Genomic DNA, 13,888 nt, shown 5'->3' on the forward strand with positions numbered 1-13,888 from the left:
ACAGAAATAGACTTACATAAAAAGCCTCTTCTCCTCATCCAAGTGTCCTCTCTTACTGATGTCCTCAAACCTCCTCCGAATAACTGGAATATTCCTGTGACCACAGATGGAAAGGAAAATGTTGTAAAAATTTTAGCAATTGCTACAGTATATCAAAATGGGCAACATTAACAAAGAACATTACAACATCTCAACGAAATATGCCCTTAAATTAAAATTTGTAAATAAATAAATAAACATATGACACACAAAAATAACATTACAACAGCACACAGCTCTGTCAAACAGCCAAAAATAACATAACAGACACCAACAATATGCTTCAAAATCAATCCAAAAAAAACAAATGAAGAATAATACAGAGCTCATTCTCCAAAAAAGAGCAACACGAGGAGAGAGCCCAACCTAACAGTCAATAGGACAAGGCGGGTAATCACGGGCCCATCGTGGTTATTTTAAAACTATATTGATGAATCCTAAAGGATAAGTTTGGGATTTTTCAAGTTGAAGTTTTTCGTCTACAGTCAAGGGTGTAAATTACATGGCTACAAGAAGTTGTGCTCCATGGTGAAGCATCTATTTTTTTATATATATAATTTTTAAAAAATACAGTACCAGTTTTTAAAATGGGGTCCAAAGGACACGAGTCTAAATTTAAAACAAAAGCCTTAAAACTTACTGAATAAATCTATTTCTTAAGCCAAGAAAGTTTTTGAATATTAATCATTGTCATGAGATTGCACAAATACTATAAAACAATGTATTGTGTCATTTTTAGGGAAAAAAATATTTTTTGAGATTCTGGCATTTTAAAAGACATCCAGAATTGCTCTTCACGTCATTGCCAATTTTCCTTTACAGCAACCTTTCTAAGGCAACATGTGTTACACACAATGATAAAGACGAAAATTTTTTTATAGTTAAATATACATTCATTTAAAAAAATATTAGGACTCCAGTTATATCAATGCAAATGGAGTCATCATTTTTTTGCATGTCCAGTTTTATTAATTTTTATTAGCAATAATTTAAATTCACCTACAAATTATGCAAATACACTGATTGACTTCCTTTTAATTATACATACAAGATGCCAAACAATTACAAGCACAAATGCCCAGATAATATATCATAATATTGATTGGACTGGCCAAATGTTTCATTCTAGCTTTACAAAGAAAACTAGAGGTGTGGGAATTCTCATACATAGAACAGTCTCATTTGTAGCATCAGATGTAGTATCGGATCCTGAAGGGAGATATGTGATGGTCATGGGCAACTTATTTAACTGTAAAATGATTTTGATGAATGTTTATGCACCCAATGTCGATGATAAGGAATTCATGCAAAATCAATTTGCATCCATTCCCAATGTGAACACTCATAAAATTATAATGGCTGGGGACTTTAATTGTGTTTTAAATCCACTCTTAGATAGGACTCCTGTCACGGGGGGAAAACATCTAACACTGCAAAGACAATTACACAGTTTGTAACTGACCACAACTTATCAGACCCCTGGAGGTTTCTAAACCCAAACTCAAGAACATATTCGTTATACTTGCCAGTGCATCATAGCTACTCAAGAATTGATTATTTCTTTATACATAATAATTTCTTGCCTATGATTTAATCTTGCAAATACAACACAATTGTTATCTCCGACCATGCACCTCTGGTCTTGGAGCTAAAATCATTATGCCCCTCAGACTCACCTCGCAGATGGCATCTTAACCCACTTCTATTAGCAGACGAGAACTATACAGAATTTATATCCAAACAAATCAGTTTCTTCCTAGAGACAAACACACCCTCAGAGGTTTCTGCAGGAACACTCTGGGAAACTCTAAAGGCCTTCTTAAGAGGACAGATTATTTCATATATTTCCCACAGAAATAAATTAGAAACCAAGAAAGTGTCAGAGCTAAGAAGCAAAATTACTAGAATAGATGAAGAACAAGCCAAGCGTCCAAGTGAGGCTCTTCATAGGAAAAGGCAGGCTCTGCACACAGAACTTAACATCTTGACAACTAAAGAAACTGAACAACTTATTTATAAATCAAGACATCATTACTATGAACACGGAGAGAAAGCTAATAAGCTTTTAGCTCAACAAATCCACAAGCAAGAAGTTCGCAATGCAATCCCAGTAATCACCAACACGAATGGAGATTAAATTATTGACCATAAAAATATAATGCACACATTTAGAGACTACTATAAAACCTTATATTCTACTGAGTTTAAAGAAGACAACAAACAATCTAATGCATTTCTGGATACATTAAAAATACCACAAATTGATACTTTTAGTGCTGAGGAACTGGATAAACCTCTGACGCTATCAGAATCAGTGGTATCTGGTCTATTGTTTTGGAGGCGTGAGTGCAACTCCATTAGTTCTTCCTTGTTTAGCGTTAGTAATACGGATAATGGATTGCACTTACTGTTAATACGTAGCGTTTTCTGTGGTTGAACTGTTAATAATGTATGACTGTAATGTGATGATTCATTTATGCTGTATAGTTTTCACGTGTGAGGATGACGAACCTTTAATACGGAGTGTCCGTTTATTCTTATTACTCATCAGGTGTTGTGCCTGTGTCTTGTGTGGTTGCACTGTTAATATTGAATCACTGTAATGTGATTCAAATATGTTGTGGAGTCCGTATTTGTGGGGTTTCTGTACTATATCGTGTTTTTGCTTGCGGGTTATTAGAGGTGTGTGGATAATGCATGTGTAGTGTGTTTGCGTACTATCTGGCGATTTCCATACTCCAATTGATTTGTGACCCTTTCTGGACTCCGTAGTCTGTCCCGTTTTAGTCTGGGGTGGCGTATCATGTCGGGTTTGATTTGTGAACCTTTCTCAACTCCGTATTCTGTCCCGTTCTACTCTGGGGTGGGGCGCTGACTCTTGTTGTTTGTGTGATTGTATCACTGTAATGTGATTCAAATATGTTGTGGAGTCCGTATTTGTTGGGTTTCTGTACTATATCGTGTTTTTGCTTGTGGGTCATTAGAGGTGCGTGGATCAAGCTGTGTAGTGTGTTTGCGTACTATCTTGCGCTTTCCGTACTCCAATTGATTTGTGACCCTTTCTGGACTCCGTAGTCTGTCCCGTTTTACTCTGGGGTGGCGTATTATGTTGGGTTTGATTTGTGAACCTTTCTCGACTCCGTATTCTGTCCCATTTTACTCTGGGGTTGGGCGCTGACTCCTGTTGTTTGTGTGGTTATGTCATTCGTAGTCTCCATGGACTCCGTAGTCTGTGGGGGGGTTTGTGTGGCACACCAAGCAGCACATTATTCCTAACTTCACTCAGCAGTAGTGCCACGCACAATATGGCGGTGACGCCTGGGCCCTCACTACGCATTAGTGCCACTCACAATATGGCGGCAACGCCTGCACCTTCCGTATTATGTCGGGTTTCACCATGCTGTGTAGGCACCTTTGCCTTTCGTACTTTCCCACGCCTTCCGACACGCGGTGTAGGTGCCTGCACCTTCCGGGTCTGCCTCCGCTGTGCGGTGTGGACGTTTAACTGTCGTTGTTTCCACCTTTATATTCTGTCCCTCGCTGTGCATGTGTTTCGTGCCTAGGTTTTTTTGAAGCTGTTGCATTCTAGTTTTCATCATCTGTAACCTGATCTCCATGTGTTTGGCCCTGTTCTTTAACCTCTTTATGACGTTTTACTTTGTTTCCTACTCTGTCTTTTATTTCTGACCTCGCTTTATCCTGCTTGCGGCATCCAACCGTAGTCTCTCCCGTTTTGCTGTGGGGTGGGGGGGGGGGGGGCTTGTTGTGGCGCCTGCGCACTATGTCTCCTGCGTCCACGGGCAGGTCCCTGCGTCCATATCCAGTTTACCATTCTCGTTTAGTAATATGGATTATCCACTCAACTAGCTCACCTCTTATTGGCAACATTTAAAGAAGCTAGAGACAATCAAATTCTACCTCAAACCTTTCGTCAAGCATTAATCACCGTTGTTCCTAAACAAAATAAGGACTTGTTACAATGTGCATCATACAGACCAATTTCAGTTCTGAATAATGATGTTAAGATACTCTCAAAAATTATAGCTAGAAGGATGGAGAAAATGCTGCCTTCAATAATATCACAGGATCAAACTGGATGTATTAAAGGCCGACACTTATCTTCCAATCTTCAACGCCTGTTTAATGTTATATATTCACCAGCAAAGTCAAACACCCCAGAGATATTATTATCATTGGATGCAGAAAAAGCATTTGATATGATTGAATGGAACTACCTTTTCACTACATTAGAGAAATTTAGGTTTGGCCCGAATATTTGTGCATGGATCAAACTACTGTATACCAATCCAGAAGCTTCAGTTTGTATTAACAACATTTGTTCAGACTACTTTAAACTAGAACATGGCACCAGACAAGGATGCCCCTTGTCACCACTGCTGTTTGCAATCGCCATTGAACCACTGGCAGTACACTGTTGAAATTCTTATCAGATAAAGGGGATTATCAGAGAAGGACTGGAACAGAAAATTTCTCTATATGCAGATGATATGGTTTTATATATATCAGACCCAGAAAACACTGTGCCTGCAGTTTTAACAGCACTTACAGAATTTCAAAAGAACTCTGGTCTCAGAATTAATTTGAATAAAAGTATACTCTTTCCAGTGAATTCTCAAGCATATAATATTAGATTGGACACCCTACCTTTTACCATAGTAGATCAGTTTAAATACCTAGGGGTAAATATCACAAGTAAACATAAAGCTCTTTATCAACAAAATTTTGCCGTCTGTATGGAAAAAATTAAGCAAGACTTGCATAGATGGTCAACCCTTCATCTCACTCTAGCTGGAAGAATTAACGTTGTTAAGATGAATATCCTTCCTAAGCTTCTTTTTTTATTTCAAAACATTCCAATATACATCAATAAATCATTTTTAAGCAATTAGATTCAACCATAACCTCATTTATTTGGAACTCAAAACATTCACATATCTGAAGAGCGACCCTACAAAGACCTAAGGCAGAAGGAGGCATGGCTCTACCTAATTTTCAGTTTTATTACTGGGCAGCAAACATACAAGCTATAAAAACCTGGTCACAAATAGATGAACATTCACAGGCTTGGTCCGCAATAGAAGTAAAATACTGCAGTACTTCTTTATATTCCCTGCTCTGCACCCCAATAAATGCAAGTTATCACAAATATACTAATAACCTAATTGTGCTTCATTCACTCAGAACATGGAACCAATTTAGAAAGAATTTTAAGATGGAAAATCTTTTATCTGTGGCACTTCTGCAGGAGAACCACCTCTTTCAACCCTCGCAAACATATCTAGTTTTTAATATCTGGAAAAGATTTGGGATTAAATTGCTCAGAGATCTTTATATAGACAATCTCTTTTTATCCTTTGAACAATTACATTCCAAATTTAACCTTCCAGCTACACATTTCTTTCACTATCTTCAAATTAGAAACTTTGTTAAACAGAACCTGCCCGATTATCCTCATCTCGTACCCTCCACCATGCTGGAAAAATACTGCTCATTTTCAAGGACTTAGACACCATTTCTGCAATATATAAAATTTTATTAGAGTCCCTTCCTTACAAAGATCCAAGAGGACAATGGGAAAAAGATCTCTTAATTAATATATCAGAAAAGGAGTGGAAGGTAGCAATGCAGAGAGTTTACTTGAGCTCCATATGCGCAAAGCATATAATTATTCAACTCAAAATTATATATTGAGCTCATCTGTCTCGCTTAAAACTGTCCAAAATATTTCCAGGGCAGGATCCAACCTGCGAACGCTGCAACCAAGCTCCTGCCTCACTGGGTCACATGTTTTGGGCCTGCACCAAATTAACATCATTTTGGACCAGAATTTTTAAGTGCCTTTCAGACAGCCTTGGTGTCACAATCCCTCGTAACCCATTAATAGCTGTGTTTGGTGTTCTTCCAGATGGACTTGAAGTGGAGAAGGACAAGCAAACGGTGATTGCATTCACTACACTTTTGACACGCAGACTTATTTTGTTAAATTGGAAGAATCCTAATTCTCCTCTTATAAGTCAGTGGGAAACCGATGTTTTATATTATTTGAAATTGGAAAAAATCAAATTCTCAGTTAGAGGATCTGTACAGAACGTTTTCAAAACCTGGCAGGATCTAATCAATAATATTTTAGAATAAAAAGAAATAATTATCTCTGCATTTCTTTTTCTTCTCCATTTATCTTTATTGCCCTATTAAACTCAACAATTTAGGTATGTTTACAAGCTTTAAGTATTACTCCTTTGGCCATGCTCTCCTTCTTAGGGGTGGGGTTTGATTTGTTTTCAATCCTATTTTTTATAAAAATTGATCTATTTGTATGGAATGATATTAATAAAATATAAAAAAAAGCAAACAAATGACTGTTATTGGTGTTCCTTTGAGTTTGTGTATTTACAAAGCACTGCCCTGTGAGTTTTATTTGACTCATGTCTTGAGCATGTCTGATGTGTGTGTTTCCATTCTCTGAATCTATGAGTGAATGTGTCCTTAATTAAGTTATCACCAAAATTGCACCTTTCAGTGTCCTGCATTCCAGCCACATATTGTTGTCACACACGCGTGATTAGGGGACAAGTAAAGGGCCTGAATGGATGTAATTCCACACCAGACCAGGGGGTGGCGAAATGCACTGATTCTCTCTCTCAGTTCCTTGCAGACCATTCTCGGGAAATCCCGCCCGGTTCTGGAGCCACCAACAACGTCACTTCTGGTTCCGGTCCTGATGACGTCACATCCTCTACATGCATTTAAAAGCTGCCATCTTAAGACAACAGTCAGTTATGTTTTGGACTCAGTCGTGTGAACATGTCTGTTCTATTTAATCAATATTGCAGCCAGGAAATATTATATGGGTGGCTGCCCCAGACCTTCCCAATGTCTCTTGGTTGTTCTTGTTACACTGTATTTGTTATATCAATGAGCTGCAAAACTGAGCACCTTTCCAGCTGTAACAGAAGTTGGAAACTTGAATATCAATTAAGTTGGTGGCTTGTAAATATCAAAAAAATCTGTGACCTTGCCAGTCCTTTGACATTTAGCGACTGTGTGGTTGTTGACTTTCCATCATACTAAGTAGCGAAGTTGGTAAAAAAAAAAAAAAACATTAGTAAAGTTAGTTTTGATTTACTTGCCATTGAGGCGTCACCAAAGTTTTCAGTGCTGACATCAGACTTTGGAATTTTCTGCAGTTGTGCTTGTTTTCTTTTCAAAATAAAACATCCAACAGTTGTTTGTTGAGATATCATTCACATTTATCTTGCTTTGTTCATGTTTTCATTCAGAACCTACCCACATAACTAGTGATTTCAGTACGTTACTAGTTGATAGCCTCCTGTTAATGATTCATTTTGAGTGGCAGTGGTTGGTAAAATTTAAAGTCAATTTTATTTTCTATTATCCTTGTTATTTATGGAGCAAAATCTCAATCCATAAAAATGCTTTCCAAATACTTTTTAAGAGTTAAATGAACTCTTACAGTGACAAAGTAACACTGACAATTTTGCTGTGCAGCATCACACACATGAACATGGGAGACAGCTTAAGGGTTTTGGTGACAGTAATTACCCACTGAGCACTGGGTTGGTGCTGTACTCTAATGCCTTCTCTTCTCTTCACTCTGTAAAACAGAAGACTGATAGCCACTCCATTGCTGACGTCACTTCTGTTTTCCGTCTGCCTGGACCCAACTTCAAAGACTTCAATTATATGGGGTGACCAACAATTTATCTTTGTTTATTTCCTCTTTTACAGTAGATTTAAAGTTAATTGATATTTTAATCAAGGGATATATATTAAAATGCATATATTAAAATGTGGCATAGGTTAATTTTCATTTGTAAGAAGTACAAAAAAAAATATTCAAAAAGCAAGCTGAAAAACAGGGTGGACCAATGAGCAAATTCGAGGGACACAGGCCTACCCAGGTCCTATACAGGTACCACGCCTGTTCTAAACTGAGTTTTGGGATCCTCATTTACTATTTTACATTTTGTGTAGATTTATCAAATGTTTATGCACCCGTCTATGTATTACATAATTATGACAGTCACGTCATTATGATGCTATCTTGTTGTTTCTTTTTCGTGGATACTTCTATTTTGTTCCAGGTTTGTATGGCCTTGCCCATGTTGTTTATGCTAATGACGCTCACAGATTGAATCTTGCATTTTAGACAATTTTAAAAGATATATGAGATTGACAAAACATATTTAGTTGAATTAACCTCAAGCTCAGGGCTGCTGAACTGAAGAGGGAGGTCCAGGCCCAGGAGTTTAGAGAGATAGTGCGCACACCTAAGGTGGCGCAGGAGGAGATTCCAGATCAATAAGGTAGAGATAGATGAGTCACAGACACAAGGTGCAAGGCAAAGGGTGCACAATGTCCATGGGCATCAAGACCAAAATTGGAGGTGTCAGTCCATTTTCAGGTCTTTGCGGAGCTGTACGGTGTTTCTGAAGATTCTGAAGTGTTACGCAGGCACTGGGAGCCCTAACTGGTCACCTCAAAACCAATCCCCATGTTGTGATGTAAGATTTTGCATATAACTTGATAAATATTTTGTATGTCTTTGTTTGTAATTTAGGCAAAGCAATGTAATTTAGTGTTACATTAGTGAGTGTTTACCCCCCCCCCCCCCCCCCCCCCCTTTAGGAATGGGTCTCTTTGAATTGTACGACAGAGATGGGGGGGATGTGCCTTAAACCAGTTTGCCGAGTATTTCTCTGCTAAAGTCTTTCAGTCCCCACAAGGGAGCCAGGTTACCTTGACATATGATTTTGGGGGATGGTTGGTGTTAAGATTGTCTTTGCCCCATTGGTCTGAAGCATGGCTGTTTGGAATTGGCTTCTATCAAAAGCTTTTAAGTATCATGATGTCCTATTGGCTGTAGGGGTTGGACAGAGAATCTATAAATCTGCTTGTTCAACCAAATTCTCTCTCTCTTACTAACCAATATATGATGAAGAAGCATCTCTCTTACCAAACTGATGAAGACCATCACACCATGAACTGAAGAAGACAACACAATGGAGAGCACAACTCGGCAGCCATATTGAGGCAGGCAGTGCAGCCTGTTCTGAAGAAAGCTGAATGATGCTTTAACTAGAGACATTTTTAAGTAACTAACAAGTCTGTGTGCCGCCTGAAACTACACATCATCATTTAATCAGGCTGTATGGTTGCCAATATTCAAATGTACTTTGCATATTGTTATTATTTATGAATATTATCAATAATACATTATTTTATGTGTAACTTATCTCCTGCTTGTCTTTACTATACCTAATTGCCTGAGGTTTTAGATACAGAAGGGAAGGTGGGGAGGAGTTATATGGTACAATACCTTATAAACAGTCGTAAGTCTGTGAGATTAGAGGCATTCTAAAAAAGGCTACATATTAATAATACAATAGAGGAAAGTAGAGCAATATATTACTCTACCAAGATAAAACACCCCAAAAGAGAGAGGAAGTGATAGTTAGGGAACTCAGACATTAGGGGTTTGCTTCAGAGTCAGAATGTATTGCACATTGTTTTGCTTTCTGGGTGCAAAGATGAGAAACCTCCCTGGAGGTGTTGATAGACCCTTGACCACAGGAGGCGGGGGTGGAATCCTGTTGTCATTGTGCACGTTGGAACAATTGATTTTGATAAGGGTAGTATGTCAGTTCTACAATTCACATTTAAAGAGTTATGTGCCAGACTGAGCAACAGAACTGACAAGGTAGTCTTTTCCAAAGTTCTGCTTGTGCCATATGCCAGTCCAAAGATGACCCAAAGAGTTCTTTCAGTAGTTTAGTAGTAAAAGAACGATCAATAAGGAGGTGAAGTGTATCAGGAAAAGTAAAGGGGAATATAAAAATACAGATATTGAAATAGGAGATGCTCTAAACTTGATTTTTTCTGAAGTCTTCACATGTGAGAAAATGGATAACCACCCAGGATTAACAAGGACTACTAAGAAGGTACTGAGTGATTAGGAAATTGTAGAGGGAAAGAAGTACTGCTTCGAAATAGGCTGAAATCAAACAAATCACCAGGAGCAGATAATATGTATCCTCGAGTTCTTAAGGAGTTTAGAGAGTACATACATAAACCTTCAACGCATATTTGTAGGAAGTCACTGCACACTGGGGAAATTCCTAAGGACTGGAAAATGGCAAATATTATCTCATTTTATAAAAAGGCTGATCGGGCAGATTCAATCAACTATAGGCCAGTAAGCTTAATGTGCATCACAGGTAAATTAATGGAAGGAATTATTAAGGAAAAGACTGAGCAACACGAGGCAAGAACAGGAGTTTTATTGAACAGTCAACATGGGTTCAAAAGGTGGAGGTCATGTTTTACCAACATGCTGAAATTCTGTGAGGAAGCAACAAAAGTATATGACCAAAGTGGAAAATATATTATTTATATGGATTTTCAGAAAGAATTTGATAAGGTGCCACATGAGAGGCTGGGAATCAAACAAAAAGAAGTGGGAGTTTAGGGTATGTTATGTAGATAAGTGCAGAATTGGTTCAGACACATCAAGCAGATGGTTATGGTAGGAGGTACCCTATCAGAATTGACAGATATTAAGAGTGGTGTCCTTCAGGGGTCAATGCTAATGCTGCTGCTATTTTTAATATACACAAGTGATCTTAATAGGAATATAAATAACAAGCTCTGTGGTGGGTTGGCACCCTGCTCAGGATTGGTTCCTGCCTTGTGCCCTGTGTTGGCTGGGATTGGCTCCAGCAGACCCCCGTGACCCTGTGTTTGGATTCAGCGGGTTGGAAAATGGCTGGATGGATAACAAGCTGGTTAAGTTTGCAGAAGATACCAAGCTAGATGAATTGGTAGATAATCTACAATCCATTGAATCATTACAGAGGGACTTGGACATCATACAGGCTTGGGCAGATTTGTGGCCGATGAAATTTAAAGTAATTAAATGTAAAGAATTACATATTGGAACTAAAATGTTTATATTGAATACACAATGGGAGGTGTGAAAATCAAGACTAAACCATATAAGAAGGATTTAGGAGTCGACGAGGACTTGTCACTACCAACTGCCAGACAGTGTTCAGAAGCCATTAAGAAGGCTAACAGAATGTTAATCTATATAGCATGATGTGTAGTGTACAAGGCCAAGGAGGTTACGTTCAGGGTTTACAATGCACTGGTGAGGCCTCATCTGGAGTACTGTGTGCAATTTTGGTCTCCAGGCTACAAAAAGGACATAGCAGCACTAGAAAATGTCCAGAGAAAAGTGACTAGGCTGATTTCAGGGCTACAGAGGATGAATTATGAGGAAAGATTAAAAGAGCTGAGCCTTTTTAGTTTAAGCAAGAGAAGAAATAATGGAATTGTTTTAAAATTATGAAGGGAATTAGTACACTAGAAAGACAACAGAAGGGACAAAGAGATACTCTTTTATATCACAATCTAATATTCTTGCACCATTCTTCTTAATAAAAAGGAAGTTTACTACAAGCTGGTAAGTTACACACTTCCAATAGACTTGATTTGCCATTCATCCTTAAATTTAAGTGAAAGTCTGACTAACCTGCTCCAGAGTTCATTTTCTATGAGCCGCTGGTCGTATATATTCATCTGGCTGTCTTCTACCAGAAACATAATGATTGACCTAAGAGAACAATAGGTGAGCACACAAATAAGTTTTTGAACTTCATTTACACACCCAGTTTTGCAATTCCTTAATTCAGTTAAAATGTGATTAGCTGGACTTTTATTTAAAACATGACCAGCTAAATGTTGTCAACCAAATTAGTTAAATAAAAATAGAAAGGACATGGGGTGGCCTGGCCAGTTTTTGGGATGAGAGGTGAGAAAGGCATTTCAGGACACATTATGGAGGAAGGATCCAGAGCACTGTGCAGTGATCACTGAGGACATTGACTGTATTCTTCCCACACTAAAGAAAGGTAGCAGACTCTAGAGTAATATTTCAAGATATAAGGAGCTATTAGGGCCCATTAAATAAAGCCATTTTCATACCTAACTGGTTTGGACCATTTTTTTTCAAACTTTCCCTAAATTTGTTTAGGTAAATATGAACATGCCAATCACACTCTAGTACAGACCAAAACAACCATATCAAGGCCCTTTGGAAAGAGTGGTCCTGGTGCAGAACCAAGCAAACCCAGGTGCGAGGTATGAATGTAATCTGGAACTGAACTGATCTAACTAAACTACATGAGGCACTAGGCATTATGTGTGAATTTGTGAATCTGGTATCTCTGCAGCTAAAGCCTCCACCCTGGAGCTCCAAGTAGGTGGAGTTAACTTACAGGACAGTACTTGGCCCTAATTTTAACCATAGTGTAACTGGGCAGAGATCTGCAGGGCTGCAGCTAGACTCTACTGGTTCTCATTGGAGTCAACTCCACTTACTTTGAACTCCAGTGTGGAGGCTCCGGGCTGCATACATATATACTTGGAAATTGTGCGCTCTGAGGATCTGTGCAGAACATTTTCAAAATCTGGCAGGATCTAATCAATAACATTTTAGATTAAGTTCTTAAAGCACTGAGGAAGCAGATTCTCTTCCCATTCCTTTTTCTTCTCCATTTATCTTTATCCGCTTATTAAACTCATCAATTTACTTATTTTTTACTAGCTTTAAGTTTTACTCTGTTGGCCATGCTCTCTTTCTCAGGGGTGGGGGTTGATTTGTTTTCAGTCCTATTTTTGTAAAAATTGATCTTTATTTATGGAATGATCACAATAAAATCAATAAAATTAAGAAAAAAGGAAATTGTGCACTCTGTAGCAGTTACACTGAGAGTCTGCTGTCTGTAATTGGGGTATGTAATTTATAGCATAATGACATGAGGATTAACATGGAGTACTGAAAACAATTAAGGGGGAAAAAAAACAAATAAATATGCACACAGGTACAAATGTAACACAATTTGCATAAAATATCTTGCACTATTACTTGACTAACCACAGCAAAAACCTGATTCATTCTCATAGCCTCTTGTGCACATGAGCAGGCAGCAGTTGACCATGTTTAAAAAAATAAATAAATAATCTGGCCAATCAAAATACATGCAAAAGTGTCAAGAAACGACACGTGAGACCGTCAATTAAACGCCCTAATCTTATACCTCTAAAGTAACGTTTGGAGGTCGCACAGCCTCTCAACGTGCACACTAACTTTGACATGTTAGTCAATGTTAATGAAGCATTCCAAAATAATTGTTATTAAAAGATATGTACAAGAGTTAAGACAGTAGACATACGATTTAATATAAATTAAACTATGGTTATGTTCATTCTGGGACTACTGGAAAGTTAATATGCAACAGCATACAGTTAAAAGATAATTATGTGATAAGTCTACTGTTATAAACCTGAAGCACATCAGAGTATGCCTTCAACAGATATTGTTTTCTGTTGGACACTTGACTACTTGAAATGTGTCTTTTAGCACATACTTTTCCAGTAGTCTTCCACCCAAGCCACCGTTAAAAAAAAAAAAAAAAAAACTCACACAGTTGCAGTGTGGTGTTGAGATATCACCCGCTGCACTCGGGTTCCAGTCCAGGTGGTTCGTCATGTGGTGGGTGCGGCAACATACTATCTGCGCATACTCCCAACCCTTCCAGTTAATAATTTAGGAAAATACGAACAAACACAACTGTTGTCAACCTTCCTGGGAAAAAATGCTTCTGTTCAATCGAAGAAGTCCACAACACACCCTCTGGTTCACTTCAAAGTTTGCAGTATGAACTGCAAACTGAACATTAAAAGAAACAATACATCCCCTGAACGAGGCAAACAAACAATCAGCGTCAAAACATCTTAAATTATG

General features: G+C 38.1%; 1 protein-coding gene across 4 annotated transcripts in view; it reads right to left on the bottom strand.

Moving 5' to 3' along the window:
• Positions 1 to 13,888, bottom strand: part of LOC114659238 (glutathione synthetase-like) — a 67,537-nt gene that overhangs the window by 15,293 nt on the left and 38,356 nt on the right. For 3 of the 4 annotated variants that reach the window (XM_051932616.1, XM_028811601.2, XM_028811599.2), the window contains 2 exons: positions 11,615 to 11,695; positions 17 to 94 (listed from right to left, as the gene is read on the bottom strand). In XM_051932616.1, the coding sequence (XP_051788576.1) occupies positions 17 to 94; positions 11,615 to 11,695 (159 nt within the window). The remainder of the gene's footprint in view (positions 1 to 16; positions 95 to 11,614; positions 11,696 to 13,888) is intronic. The other variant, XM_028811600.2, reaches the window with a different exon arrangement.

This window comes from Erpetoichthys calabaricus, chromosome 10 (assembly GCF_900747795.2).
Source record: "Erpetoichthys calabaricus chromosome 10, fErpCal1.3, whole genome shotgun sequence".
Classification (NCBI taxonomy): Eukaryota; Metazoa; Chordata; class Cladistia; order Polypteriformes; family Polypteridae; genus Erpetoichthys; species Erpetoichthys calabaricus.